At 33.8% G+C, this 14162-nt stretch overlaps 3 protein-coding genes across 5 annotated transcripts; 2 read left to right on the forward strand and 1 right to left on the reverse strand.

Moving 5' to 3' along the window:
* Window positions 1–1346: 1346 nt before the first annotated feature.
* On the reverse strand, window positions 1347–4145 carry LOC18027052 (probable WRKY transcription factor 35). Of its 2 annotated transcripts, XM_024148175.1 has the most exons (4): window positions 3987–4145; window positions 3562–3956; window positions 2527–2667; window positions 1347–2015 (listed from the first exon to the last, which is right to left on the reverse strand). In XM_024148175.1, exons 1-4 carry the CDS (start codon window positions 4143–4145, stop codon window positions 1448–1450), a joined length of 1263 nt encoding a protein of 420 aa, XP_024003943.1. In that variant the 3' UTR covers window positions 1347–1447. The 2 variants fall into 2 exon arrangements, with proteins under 2 accessions (XP_024003943.1, XP_006410636.2); XM_006410573.2 differs by having other exon boundaries at window positions 3562–4145.
* Window positions 4146–9411: 5266 nt separating this feature from the next.
* On the forward strand, window positions 9412–11413 carry LOC18027053 (coatomer subunit epsilon-2). Its single transcript, XM_006410574.2, has 7 exons — window positions 9412–9666; window positions 9763–9852; window positions 10170–10321; window positions 10401–10536; window positions 10611–10766; window positions 10917–10996; window positions 11142–11413. The coding sequence occupies exons 1-7, from the start codon at window positions 9502–9504 to the stop codon at window positions 11233–11235; spliced, it is 873 nt and encodes a 290-aa protein (XP_006410637.1). The 5' UTR covers window positions 9412–9501; the 3' UTR covers window positions 11236–11413.
* A 535-nt stretch (window positions 11414–11948) lies between these two features.
* Window positions 11949–14086, forward strand: LOC18027054 (protein PHOTOSYSTEM I ASSEMBLY 2, chloroplastic). Of its 2 annotated transcripts, none has more exons than XM_006410578.2 (6): window positions 11949–12028; window positions 12120–12229; window positions 12867–13029; window positions 13390–13482; window positions 13568–13702; window positions 13828–14086. In XM_006410578.2, exons 1-5 carry the CDS (start codon window positions 11965–11967, stop codon window positions 13696–13698), a joined length of 561 nt encoding a protein of 186 aa, XP_006410641.1. In that variant the 5' UTR covers window positions 11949–11964; the 3' UTR covers window positions 13699–13702; window positions 13828–14086. The 2 variants fall into 2 exon arrangements, with proteins under 2 accessions (XP_006410641.1, XP_006410640.1); XM_006410577.2 differs by having other exon boundaries at window positions 13861–14049.
* The last annotated feature ends 76 nt before the right edge of the window (window positions 14087–14162 follow it).

A 14162-nucleotide genomic window follows, 5' to 3' on the forward strand; every position in this document is an offset into this window, starting at 1 on the left:
CGTTCAAGAATAAAACCATATAAAAGTAAAATTTATGATAATTAAAAGTGTAATATTCGACTGTTCTTTTTCTCCAGCCCTCTCATCAAAAAACACTTTCTTTTAGAAAAATAAAAATAAATAAGTTGTGATGCAACTTTTCTTTCTATCAATCAAGGTCCGATAGATTTGACAAAACTTAACGTCACTATTTCCAGTATATTTTTGATCAAAAGTGAGATCCCACACACTCTCATAATGTTGTTTACGCTAGCGGTGATTTATTTTTTAGTAATTATTTTTAAAAGTATGTGTGACATAGACGTAAAAAAAAAATGTGAGATATTTTTTCTTGGAGAAAAAAAAAGAATTAAACACTGTACATGTCTTTGCGATTATTTTGGATATTTTTTTCTAAAAGATAGAGTTTTGTTTTTTACAGTTTTATTTCATTAAATTTATTTAATACAGACAAATGATTCCACGGTAAAGAAACTACACATGAAATCGGTTAACGGTAAACGCTAGCCGTAATAATTAGAGTTCAAGGTAGCGATTGTGAAGGGAAAGAAACAAGTGGACTGTCTTCAAACAATTTTTTTTTTAATCTAGAAAATAACATTGTTTCCGACCTGTAAAGAATATGATTAACGTAAAATAATCGATATAGAACTGAAGAGTGAACACGCTCTCTTTATGTACAAAAGGAAATAAAAAAATTAAGTTAAGCCGGTTTTCAAACGATGCAGATTGAATTCTCAGATAATTTAGACCAACATCGTACAGTACCAGTCACAGGTCAGAAAGAATGAATATTTACATTTTTCTATCAAACTAGTAAGTAATAACTATTATTATGTGTTCTGATTTAATTCTGCCCGTAAGAAAAGCCATGAAACTAGGGCTCTCTTCCTGCCTTCCAAGATCATCCACATGCATAGTCAGAAAAGAGAAATTATTCTCACCATCATTAGATATATATATATATATATCAATTATCATATTATAGATCTAGGTAGCTTGCATAGCTGTATTCATGACGACATATATATATTCGTGAAAGAAAATTGAGATAATATGTTCATTCCCATATATCCCAATCTGACTAATATAATTACCAAGGAACAGACAGAGTAAAGTTAAAGAATAGTGATTAAGAATTTGGTTTTTCATATGTTTATTTATTTGTCTGGATCTTGGTACGAAACCTTCGTCTTAAAAAAAGCTAGTTTTGATCATTTAATATGTTTTAAAAGTCTCTATAAAAATAAAAATGCACACAAGCTCGCAAACCAGAGGGTTTTTGTGTTAACTAGCTCACATAAGATGGATGATTATCAAAGATCCCACGAAAATAAAATGCATCTTAAATGACGAGATTACCCTCATCGGCTACAGACGCCGGCGATCACTTATGTCAACCGAATCACATGAATAATTTAATTTCTACGTATACATATAAGAATATTTATAACGACCTTGAGGACTCGTCGTCGTCAAAGAAATCGCTAAAAACGTTGGTAATATTAGTCGTTTTGTTCTCCAGGTTGGTTCCAACGCTACTATCTCCGGGGAAACCTTGAGAGAGCAACATAGTCAGAGAATCATCCTCAAGCTCGTCGAGATCGGCGAAGAAATCCTCCGGCTGATGTTGAAAATCCGGTCTATAGGTATCAGCTTCAACGTCATTATTATCGAACTCCATATTGTCCTGACGCTCCTCCACGTCTTCCTTCTTAACCGCAGCGTCTGCGTGACACTTCTTGCGTTCTTCTTTGTTTTGGGAGATTCTACACGAGGCAGAAGTAGTTGCACTTGCACTTGCTGTTGCTGTTGCGGTAGAGGATTTAGAAGAAGGGTTTGAAGAGGAGGAGGAAGAGGAACGAGTGGAGCCTGCGAGGGCGTTGCGTTGAGTGGGCCAAGGATGGTTATGCTCAGATGTGTAAGTAATGATTAACATGTTTGGATCGGTGCGGCTACGTTCCACTTGTTTCCTTGCTGAACAACCTTTTGAGCTGCTACATCTATAGTAACCCCTGAAGGAAACAAATCATTCATCATTCAAGTATCATCAAAGACTTGATTAACCATATATTCTAATTAATATGTATCACTTAATTTGTTATTATACATATATATGCATTTGATCAATTCGCGCACAATTGATCGGAACATAAAATCTAAATGATATCCTAGCTAGCTTTTCCATTGGAATATTATGATTTTAAGATAAGTTTGCATCAAATGTCACAATAAGGAATTCTAAGGCTTAATGTGCGCCGTAGAAATTTGAATGAACTTTCTACTTTATGGTTCCATGCTAATGATTGCACCTGCAATATTGTTTGTGAATTGTGAATGGATAAGCAAAGCTTCAGATTCTCTACATAATGTGTTTTTTTTTTTAATGATTAATTGTAAAATAAAAATCTCAGTAACATATACAGGATTTTATTAAAAGAATACTGATTTTCAAGTTGCTACGAAACTCTGCTATTGAAAAAAACATACTTATATAATGTGTATAGTACATGTTTGTATATGTACCTGGGATAAGGAGATCCCTTGATCGGTTTTTGACCGTATTTTCGCCAAGCCCATAGATCAGAAGGAACAACTTCCCCACTGGACCGGCTGTTCATGGCGGCTGGAGCCGGTATGCACACCACTTTCTTTGTCTGGCTCTTCCTGTATCAAGCGATATTTACGTTTAGACATGTAATTAAGTCTATGTGTATATGTCTGGAAAAAAGGTAATTTGTGATTAATGTTAGTGTGGGACATGATGAGTTCTGTTTAAGATATGATGGCATCGTAGTTAATGTTCATGTTTGTTTATGATGTTTACATTTCATAAACATATTTAGACTTATGCACATACCCAATTGAAATGCATATAATTTTTTTTTGTTTTTTGGTTAACTGGAAGAATACCAAATCAAGAATAATTTACAGAATCTATGAAAATTCGATTTTTTGCCAACTGTATATGTAAACATAATCATTAATTATATTAAAATGAAAAATGTTGAATAAAAAGAAAAAGCAAAAGAAAAGAAAAAGTTTTAACAACAACAAACAGAACGAAAAATCGCAAAACTTTTATATTTCAGTTTGTTTCAGAAAAATCGCAACGCAAAAGACAAATGCAATATTTCAGAAATTTTCGTAAAGGTCATATATACACACACAAAACAAAGCCCTAGTTCAGTTTGTTTCATATATTAAACTCTTGTACAAAAACTAATATATATGTACCAGGAAACTTTGAAAAATGGTTATAATTAATAGATAAATAACGTTTTAACAATTATTTAAAACGTCTACAGTATACATAGCAGATTACTTTTCAAAATGAAAACATGAAAATTAATTTGGTGTTTAGCACAATCAAGTTTTCAAATATGAAGAATAAAAATGGTATGTCATTCATATATATAGTCAATTGTTGAAATTCTTGAACGAGAAAACTAATTAATCACATGGTGTTATTATATTTTTATCCTAACATTAAGTGATCTCGTTTAATCAAGACGGAAAAATGATAATTAAATCATGGAGATCGAATTTTTATAGATTTACCTCCTCTTTATGCCAAGATTCCGAGGAGAAGAAGAGATCTGAATTTGTGAAGACGATGACGTGTTGTTAATATTGTCGACTAATAAACCGTTTCTTGGACTGTTAGTGGTATCAACGTTGATCATCCCCCACGGCGAAGCTGCTGCGACGGCGGAGACGGCTAGGGCCGGAGAATTACACGTGGAGGCATCTTGGATGATGTTGCTTTGCGAGTTCCCGATTCTTGGGAAGACATTGCATTGACTCTTGATATGATCATCCTCAAAAACCTTAGGAAAGACTGCAAAACTGTTGTTACTTTCGTTATCTCCGTCGCCGGAGAAGTAGCCGGAGTTGGCCGTAAGTTGGAGGAGAGGGTCTGTCATGCTTACGAACGGATCGCCAAAGGGATTTATCTGACAGCTGGCGACGGAGGGGAAATCCACGTGGAGATCTGAAGTTGGCGGCGGAGACAAACTGCTCGGAGATGGACCTTCCGGTGGCCCAGGGGAGGATGACACGTGTCCTGATCCGATTCCTCGTACGACGTCTGTTAGGTCACCTTGGAAGTTGTCCATGTCTAAAGACTCAAAGACGCTGCACATACTATAATATGTATGATTCCGAGGAGAAGAAGAGATGTTTATATATGATATATACACATCATATATATGTTTATATATGATATATGCGTGTCTGTGTGTGTCTATATATGTTTATATATGATATATACACAGTGAAAGAATTAGAAAATCTAAATCCAAACAACAAAGAATTAGGGGAAAGAATGATTGGGAACAGGGAGAGAATTCCTATTATAATTCTCGATCTTTTTTTTTTATATATGCAGTGATATAGGATTATTTTCTTGGCCTCTTGGGAAAAAAATTATGAAACTAAAGAAGAAGAAGAAGAATGGTTGATGAAACGAAAAGAGAGAGGCGCTGACTTTTCAGATTTCAGAATGAAGAAATCTTCGACCACTTCTATGTTAGGGAAAGATGGAGTCTTGTACTCTCTCTCTATATATAATGAACTAATATAACAATAAAATAGTTAAATGTGGTGAATGATATAGGTAATTTTATACTAAGAAAGATTCATGGATCGAGATGAATACGGCCAAGTCTTGTACTTATATAATTAGATTATCTCTTTATTGAGTTCACCATTAAGTTTTTGACCTTCAAATATAAAAAGTGGCTTTGTAGTTTGTATTATCTCTCTTCTGGCATACCGTTTTCCAATTTTTTAATTCATTTTTTTGTCTTTGGAACAACTAATTATATTGTTGAGCAAAAAAAGAAAAGCAACTAATTAGTTATTACATGCGTTAATAACGACAAATCTGCTTATGTTGTCCAAAAAAACAAGAACATGTATTGATCCAGTAAAATTATTGGACAGCAAATATCTCATTATTCCATAATCACTCGACCGAAGCGTCGATATTATAATATCTTTGATGCATCAAATTTTGACGGCTATAGTATTGGCTAAATATATAATTTAAACCACAAATAAAAAATCGTACAATCAAATTGTGAATGGGCATAATGAGATGATGCACTTGTGAAAAAAAAACAAGTGATTGGGAAGTAAAGAGATCGGCAAACAGCCGCATTTCTCGGAGTACGTTTCATCCCGATCCAATGCAACTAGGACACGTAGCCATTTTAAAATACATTTTGCCATTGCTTTTAGCACCCAAAAATTCTGTGTCTGTATCTATATCTTCGAATTAGTTATGTACGTTCTTTTTCTTTTAAAAGTGAATGGCGTGAGACTTTCGTTTATGAAAATTTTATATAATCTATTTCATAATTTACGCCCCAAATAATATAATTTTCATGTTTGTTTCCGTTATCTTTAATCTGTAGTCTTTGAACCAAAAAAATGTCTTTAGTCTATAGACTTCGGTCTTTAGCTAATACTATAACATAAAAAAAAATTATCCGTAACTGGTAGTCTGGTATTGAATACTGTCCTCGTTGAAGTCAACGGTAGTTGACTTGTGGTTTAGCTGGTCATCGTTTTTCCTTGACGTGTTTGGCTGGTCATCTCTAGTGGTTAAGAATAACAACAAAAATAAGAAACTAAACCAGTTTTAACAATTACTCCCCTCGTTTCATTTTAAAAGTAAAATTATCAAAAGTGTTTTTTTTTTTTTGTCGTTAATATGAGAAAAGGTACAATAATTAATTATTTACTGAATGATTAATTAGTTAGTAGTATTACTGACATAAAAGTGACATGTGATGAAATTATTTAATAACAATTCAAATGACAACAAAATTCTCTCAAAATTTTATTTCTATTTTTTACTTAGTATAATTAAGATTCCTTAGAATAAACTTCGTATCTCGACCAAAAAAGAAGAAAAAACTTGGTACAATGGAGAATTATCCGAACGCTTCACTTCCAAGTTCCAGTTGTTATAAAAGTCGGCCTTGTTCGAAAACTTATCATCCTCTGCCGGTTTTCTGTTTTAGGCATAATCATCTTATCTTATATGAACAAATATAAGTGTTTACTTTAACAAAAAAAAAAGTTTACATCAAAAGACATTTGATGTACTTGGCCAAGACTGGTAAAAGAACGACTCTTCATACATATATGTATATATATATATATATGTATTTTGTTCAACATATATATGCAAACACAATTTATATAATATATACATATCTCAGTTGGTTTCTTAAAAATAAAAAAACTCCGTTGGTATGTATAGGTTAGCATGCACATTTTATTAATATTAGTGCCAACTAATTATACTTTTGCCGTTATCTCATTCCAGATTTGCCATATTGTCGCCAACAATATATTTATATACTACACCAAATTTCTCAATATCATATGATTTTCTGTCCATCAACACACACACATACACACATATATATATATATATATACTAAAAATCAACTAAATAATTAATGAGAGTTGTATCATGGGTAATAAATTCCTCACATGGTATTAGCATGTGTTCTTATGCATGTTGTATTAATTAAATTATTTCGTTATTTATAATCTAAATTCAGAATTAGTATTGGAATTCATGCCCATACTGTGATCTCATCACTTACTTAGTTATTTTGCTGGTTAGCTGGTTAACAAACACACACCCTTTTTTTTAACATCTATCTTATCTTACTTATATAAACTTAAAATTACAATAAATTAAATAAAATAGTTTCCAAAATAGGTGCTAGAATTGTATTGGTCAAGTTAAAATAAGGATAAATTAACGCATTCTCAGCGGTTTACGAGATGATATGATAAACATTTGTATATTTAAATATTAAATTTGCTAATCTCCGAACATTTAATAGAAGTCCCTCTCGACGTAAAAGAAAATAACATATTTTTTTCCAAGAACATACTTAAAAAAACGTCGGACAATTCATTGGGATAGAAAACAAAATTTACTTGTTTCTCTTTGGTTTATTTGTCGTTGTTGCGTTTACACATTTCTTTGTAGGTTTGCAGCGTTGTGTTTACTAATATTACATGGCAAAATCAACTCGCGTTCTATTCTCTTTGGCGTATTAGGCCATTGACCCCCTTCCCGCCCCCTGCAAAACGAAATTAACATTTATTTTCTTAAAAAGGATCAGAAAATCTATGGAAATGACTACACTGATGTGAATTAAATTAGTCAGCTTCGTGACAAACACTTACTGATTCACGATCGTGCATTACAACCTCATCACTACTATTTTAATTTACATCTCATTTTATTCCTCGTTTTCTGTTTTCCTTTCAACATTCTTTTATTTGGGTATATTGGACATTTTACGATATATGGTAAATGTCAACAGCCGAAACTGTTCATAAATGTTATGTTTATAGAATTATAGGTAATAACTAGAGAACCAATATTCCTATTTTGTTGCTATAAAGCATTAAAAAAAAAAAAATTCGACTTTATGCATAGTTCTCACTACCCGACCCCTAGTTAGATATGTTCTCCAATGATATATCTTAAAGAAAACTCACGACCCATATGAAGCAGGCCTCGTCTCTCGTGGCACGCAAATTCATCTTTTTTTTATTATGAAATAACAGGGACTCGCAAATTGTTTATTACAATAAGTAGACCAGACGGTGCAATAAGTAAAAACATAATAAGTCATGCCTCCCTCGTTCTCCGGTGACGCATGTTGAAAGGGTTCAATAATAATATTGGTAATAATAAATACATTGAGAATAAAATAAGAAATTATTTACAAAGAAAGATAAAGATAGAATGTTGATCGGGAACCACAAAAACATGTGTTTTAGATTGGAAACGTTTGTTTAGATACAAACAATGTTTTAAACCAGCATTTGAAATAGATGATTTAATGTATAAACATATGTTTTGTGAAACTTGCGAAAGATTTATGCGTTTCATATATTTATATATAGTATTTACCACTGGCTAGATTTTCCCAAAATGCTTACTTGATTCTGGAGGTGAGCAGGCTTTAGCAATAAAGTTTTTGCAAGTCAACCACGAGTAAAACATCCAGCTAAAATGACCCTTATGCAGTGTTTGCATCTACTATGAGATTTGTAGCGAGTTTATGATTTTAGCTCTAAATCCAATTCCACAATATATATACAACCCCACATCCACATGAGTATTTTTTTTACGTATACAATTGTGACCAATTTGACAAACAAATTTGTCATCAATTTTACGTTTCAATTATTTGATTTTGATCAATATTACTATTACTAAAATTAAAACACTATATTGAAAACAGTTAGTTTTATGATAAAATGTGTGTATTCAATATATCAATACTACCACCATTTGTAGTCTACTATGAGATTGTAGTGAGTGTATGCTTTTAAGCTAAATCCAATACAACTACTACCACACATGGATATTTTTGGCGTATACTTATGACCAGTTCGAAGATAATTTGTCATCAACTTTTTTTAACATTAATTTTAAAGTATATATAAAATGTGTATAGTCAATATATTGACACATCTCATACTGTTATTCTATTACAGCTAAAAGCCTAAAAACACTACATCGAGAATTGCAAGACGTCATCTGTACTAACATTAATTAGAGGTTTAAGTGGTTAACTATTTATATTCTGTGGTTAAATTTTTTTTTTTTATAAAGGGTTGTCATATTTAAATTAAAAAAAAAAATTCTGTGGTTAAATTACACATCGATTTATGTTATTGAGATGTGTAGCACGAGGGCTTCTTTGCACATGTGAAATGAGTAGTGACTTTACGTAAAATCGACCATGCCCTTTAAGTGCTCCTCAAGTTCATAGAGAAAACAATAGTCATCCTCTTCTACTTATATTTTATTAGAATTATGTATATATAATAAGTTATATATTTAAATTTATCATCACCAATTCACCATTTTCCATTGGTTGGTGGAGAAGGAGAATCTACTTATTCTAGATTTCCAAGGAAAATTTAATTTGTTAATTTTTGCAAGTATTTTAAATAAAGAAGTCAGTATCAGTATGTTTGAGCCCAAAAAAAAAATATATATATATATATATATATGTAAATTTATCTAGGCCGACCGTAGCACACGAATTTAAGCATGTCTGATATGTTGTCGAGTAGTGATGATATGCTTAAAATTAGAAACTGACTTATGAATACAAAAGGATTCAAGCTACTGATATAGACAAAAGCTTAAAAAAACAGACTGAAGCTCATAACACTAAATAAAGGCCCATGAATTAAAGAACCTGATTCAATATAGGCCCATGAATGTTTGATCCTGATTCTTTATAGACCCAAATTAAATCTAGGGTATCAATTGTACAATTCAAAAGAATACGGGTCTTATGCATAAGATTTATGATTTAAGGGATTAAAACATTATTAACCCTCATGTAATCAGTTATTGTTTTTCCTTTTCTGTTCAGAGTCATTGGACGCTTCGGATCTGTGAGATCTAGAGGAAGAAGAAGAAGAAGCAAGCAAGCAATGGCAGCAGGACCAGATCATCTTTTCAACCTGAGAAACAATTTTTATTTGGGAGCTTATCAAACGGCGATCAACAACAGCGAGATACCTAACCTCTCGCCGGAGGATGCCGTGGAACGCGACTGCCTCGTCTTCCGCTCTTACATTGCCCTCGGTAGCTATCAGGTTTTCCTTCCTCGCTATTCATCTCTATGATGTCTTCTTCTTTTCAAATTGGATTTCGTTTTGTTTTGATCTGTTCTTCGAATTTTGTGTTCTAAGCTTGTCATCAGTGAGATCGATGACGCAGCCGCCACTTCACTACAAGCAGTAAAACTCCTCGCTATGTATCTATCGAGTCCTGCAAATAAGGTAATTCGGAAAGTTTCTTAGACGGCTCTCCTCGTTTTCATCTTCTATTCGGCTTTGATTTGTGTTCCAAAACATGTAAATAGCAGAATTTTGATTTTTTCTGCAAAGAGACTCGAATTCTGAATTGGTATATATCAATCTTATACAAAATAGTTTCATTTTCATCTTGTGTCGTGGTTCGTGGAGTTTAATTTCTTTGGCAGAATGTAATTCATGGTCAATGTATGCATTCCTTAGTTTCGTTGGATTAAACTGGTATTGTCTATATGCTCTTATGAAGATATATGTTTCTGAGTTTGTTCTGTGTTCTTGGTCAGGAATCAACCATTTCAAGCTTGAAGGAATGGTTGGCTGATTCAACTATAGGAAACAATGCTATTTTGCGGTTGATTGCTGGTATTATTTTCATGCATGAGGAAGATTATAACGAAGCTCTGAAGCACACCCATGCTGGAGGAACCATGGATCTGTAAGATTTTTCGATTTTCTTTGTTGCATTTGAGCATTTTCCCATCCTCTTAGATTACTCATTGCTCCTGTATCTTTAGGCATGCCTTGAATGTCCAGATATTCATTAAGATGAACAGATCAGATTATGCTGAGAAGCAGCTTAGAGTGATGCAACAATATGACGAAGACCACACTCTCACTCAACTTGCTAGCGCGTGGTTTAACCTTGCAGTGGTAAATACTCTGTTTGATTTTTGTCTTGAGTGTCCGTCTTTCCTTTTTTATACTAAGACATCCTATGACTTCAGGGTGGCTCGAAGATACAGGAAGCTTATCTCATTTTCCAGGATTTCTCTGAGAAGTATCCGATGACATGCTTGATCTTGAATGGGAAAGCAGTTAGCTGTATGCAAATGGGTAACTTTGATGAAGCTGAAACGCTACTGCTTGAAGCACTCAACAAGGTAACTAAAATTAGGCTTGCGTACCTTACATACGCATTCTAAGAAATCATACGTAACTAGAGACGTCGCTTAACATCTCACACACTACACTAGTTTCTTGGCTTTTCTGTATATGGGCAAGTGTTTACACTAATTTTTTGGTGATTGCAGGATGCCAAAGATCCAGAAACGCTTGCAAACCTTGTTGTGTGCAGTCTTCATGTTGGGAAATCATCTTCACGCTACCTTAGGTAAATTCTCATTATCTGCTCGCATTGTGTCCCAATTCAATCCATCGAAATCTCTGAAACTTTAGTTTGAAAGTAATGGTGTCCTTTGTCGTTTATAGAAAAATTGGTTCGTCTCATTCATTTGTATCTCCTATCTTTTTTGCAGTCAGCTGAAACTTTCACACCCAGGACACGTGCTTGTGAAGCGTGTATCATCAGCTGAAGATAACTTCGAGAGAGCGGTTCAATCGATCGCCTGAAGACTTTTCCATGATTCAAGCTAAAAAAAGATGTGCAGGATCGTTTTGCATAACCGCATAGGCGCATAATTTTTTTCTAAACGGTAAATTTTCCAGAACAATCATATTGTCTTGTCTTTATGAACTCAATATATGAACCAGATTCATTTATTAATCTCATTATATAAAATTCCACACTTCTCACACTCAATTTTGTTTGTCGTTAAATTTCAAACTTAGCTTAATTTTGAAAGTATTAATCCTCTCACCTTCAAAAGACATGGTTCTGTTTTGCCTCCCTTGGATTCTTGGTCTACCTGAAAGTACACAACCTAGTTCAGTTCAGCTGCAAAAGATTCAGATCTCGAATGGTTAGAGAATTTTCAGCAGATTCGAAATTCCTAGAAAACTATGTTGTGTTTAAGCACCTTTGCAAATTCAAAGTAGCTCCAAATTGGGTACGAACATATGCATATGTAACACGGACACAAATCGGAATTTCAGCCTGAACATCCGAGTTTCATCAGAGTACAATAGAAAGGAAAAATGTTACTGAATCTAAACTTGACCCAGAAACAGAAACGGAGGAACAAGAAAGCCTAATGGTTATTCGAAACTTTAAAATGGATGGCAAAAAAAGAAATTTTTTTTTACGAGGCTGTTAAAATAATAAAATCTGTGTAACAAAAAAAAAACATATAGATATAGTTTGGTCTGGTCGGGCTGTAAAATTATGACCGCATACAGAAAATGGCGGCTTCATCTCATCTCTTTGCACTCCCTTCGCGTCTGCATACAGCTTCTCCGTTTCTCTGTAACATCTTTTATCTCTCTATTCGCTTTCGACATTGTTGATATAATCCTTCTTCTCATCCCAATTTTGTGGCACTCGTGTTTTCGTTTAGCCGCACCAAACCGGAATCGAGTTCGTATCAATGCGAAATCATGCCCAGAGAACCAGAGCTTCGATTCCAACGAACTGGATTCTTCGTCGGAGACTACCAACAAAACGCAGGTTGATATTATATAGATTGGCCTTCTTCATTCAATATTCTTGTTTGTTACTGTATCAGCTGAGGTTTTCTCGTGTAGATATCACTTTCAATTCCTCTTTGATTTTTCTGCAAAGTATGAGTTTTTTTTTTAAATATCTCTGGTTAAGGAAATTGAATGTCCAATTCCCTATTTTTGTAAAAGTTCGTATCTTTTTCTTCTCCTTCCAAGCATTTGTATCATCTGCACAAGTTTTTTGTTATCTTTAATTTCTTGACTTTAAACATTTTTGTGCTATCTAATTTATCAGATTCACTAATGAATCTAATGATAATAAGCAACTAAACAGCGTATCTCTGTTATTGTTTAATTTGGTGACTCCTATTAGTTAACCTTACAACAACGACCTACTTGATTGGTTACATTCTCTAGTTAAATAGCTATGTTATTGCTTCTATTCTGATGCTAAGAAACAATTTCAAGTCTTACTCTTTACTTCTGCTACAAACTGGTTAAATCAACAATAGTGTGTCTTTGTTACTGTTTAAGAGCTGAGCTAGTGTATGCAAGTGCTTCCATTAAGCTAAGTCTTAGTCTTAATTTCTGCTATCAGTTAAAAATGAAGTGGTAACTCAACAGGCTTGTGTTCTGGGCTGCAGGAGGATCAGAAATCGATGTCACGGAGACAGTGGATGACATGTTTGTGCTTATCTCCAGCTTTGATTGGCAATGCTTATACCCTTGTCTCTGTACAAAACGCAGCCGCTTTAGACAAGAAACCAGGAGTTTGCCGAAACTGTCAGGGCATTGGTGCTGTTCTTTGTGAGTGTCACTTCTTTGTTTGTTTTTTATCAGTTTAGTTTCTTTTCAAGGAATCTGATACACAAACATATCCTTGACTGTAAATTGTTAGTAGGTATTATTTGCCTTGTGTTTCATTAGTAACTTTTTGTCCTCCGGTACGACCAAATTGTGACGTTCAAAAGAGTAAACTGAAACAAACACATTCACCATAGTGAACTCTTATTGCTATGTGATCACTCTGACTCCTTGCTATGTTAAAGGTCATAATGAATTTCTGTTTCCATTTAATATGCTGCAAAATGCCTCATGAGCTTGATACTGATGTCTATATGGTTTTAATTTGAGTTCCTTTATTTTTTTCCATTTGTTATGATTTAGGTGATATGTGTGGTGGTACAGGAAAATGGAAAGCTCTTAACCGAAAACGTGCAAAAGATGTATATGAGTTTACAGAATGTCCAAACTGTTACGGTTTGTATCTCTTTCCCAATATTTCTTTGGTTTGGTTATGAGCAAAATTTCACTGATTAATTGGTGGTCATATTTGCAAAAACAGGTCGAGGCAAGCTTGTTTGTCCGGTCTGTTTGGGTACAGGTTTACCAAACAACAAAGGCCTTCTTAGAAGGCCTGGTGCTCGTGAGCTACTCGACAAGATGTACAATGGTCGGCTTCTTCCCAATTCGTGAGCAGGTAACAAGGTCCTTTTGTTACATCTCCACATAAAGACTATTGATCCGTTTACGATTTAAAAGCTTCATGGGGACAAAGCGTGTTCCTTTTCTCTGATCCTTCTCAATCTCTTGACATTCTCGCAGATTGTTATTGAAAATATGTTTTTAAACACACAGCAAACAGTTATGAGGACAGGGAGTGGAAGACAAACTAACACATCGCCGATGCATGGAAAGCTATAGAAGAATGTGACGATTTCAAGAACATGTTTTTGTAATGCTGCGAGCTTTGGGTTTGTAAATTCTATAAACCTATAAACAAATTCTATAAATCCGATATAAAATCAACACCCAATTCTGGACTTATATAATGCATCCTAGTGTGAACATTACTTGCAAGATTAAAAGAGAGGTGAGTACGAAAATACTTAGTAAAGACAATCATTATCGTCTACATGCAATCTTACATACAAACTGCA

Source organism: Eutrema salsugineum, unplaced genomic scaffold (genome assembly GCF_000478725.1).
Source record: "Eutrema salsugineum unplaced genomic scaffold, Eutsalg1_0 scaffold_10, whole genome shotgun sequence".
Taxonomy (NCBI): domain Eukaryota; kingdom Viridiplantae; phylum Streptophyta; class Magnoliopsida; order Brassicales; family Brassicaceae; genus Eutrema; species Eutrema salsugineum.

Excerpts from the sequence above, each read along its gene's own strand:
- LOC18027052 (XM_006410573.2), bottom strand. The coding sequence starts at position 4,145 with ATGTGCAGCGTCTTTGAGTCTTTAGACATGGACAACTTCCAAGGTGAC. Across the intron at positions 2,668-3,561 it reads AATCTTGGCATAAAGAGGAG|GAAGAGCCAGACAAAGAAAG; the intron begins GTAAATCTATAA and ends CGCTTGATACAG. Across the intron at positions 2,016-2,526 it reads AAGGGATCTCCTTATCCCAG|GGGTTACTATAGATGTAGCA; the intron begins GTACATATACAA and ends TGTTTCCTTCAG.
- LOC18027053 (XM_006410574.2), top strand. The coding sequence starts at position 9,502 with ATGGCAGCAGGACCAGATCATCTTTTCAACCTGAGAAACAATTTTTAT. Across the intron at positions 9,853-10,169 it reads TATCGAGTCCTGCAAATAAG|GAATCAACCATTTCAAGCTT; the intron begins GTAATTCGGAAA and ends GTTCTTGGTCAG. Across the intron at positions 10,997-11,141 it reads TCATCTTCACGCTACCTTAG|TCAGCTGAAACTTTCACACC; the intron begins GTAAATTCTCAT and ends TCTTTTTTGCAG.
- LOC18027054 (XM_006410578.2), top strand. The coding sequence starts at position 11,965 with ATGGCGGCTTCATCTCATCTCTTTGCACTCCCTTCGCGTCTGCATACA. Across the intron at positions 12,029-12,119 it reads TACAGCTTCTCCGTTTCTCT|CCGCACCAAACCGGAATCGA; the intron begins GTAACATCTTTT and ends GTTTTCGTTTAG. Across the intron at positions 12,230-12,866 it reads AGACTACCAACAAAACGCAG|GAGGATCAGAAATCGATGTC; the intron begins GTTGATATTATA and ends TCTGGGCTGCAG.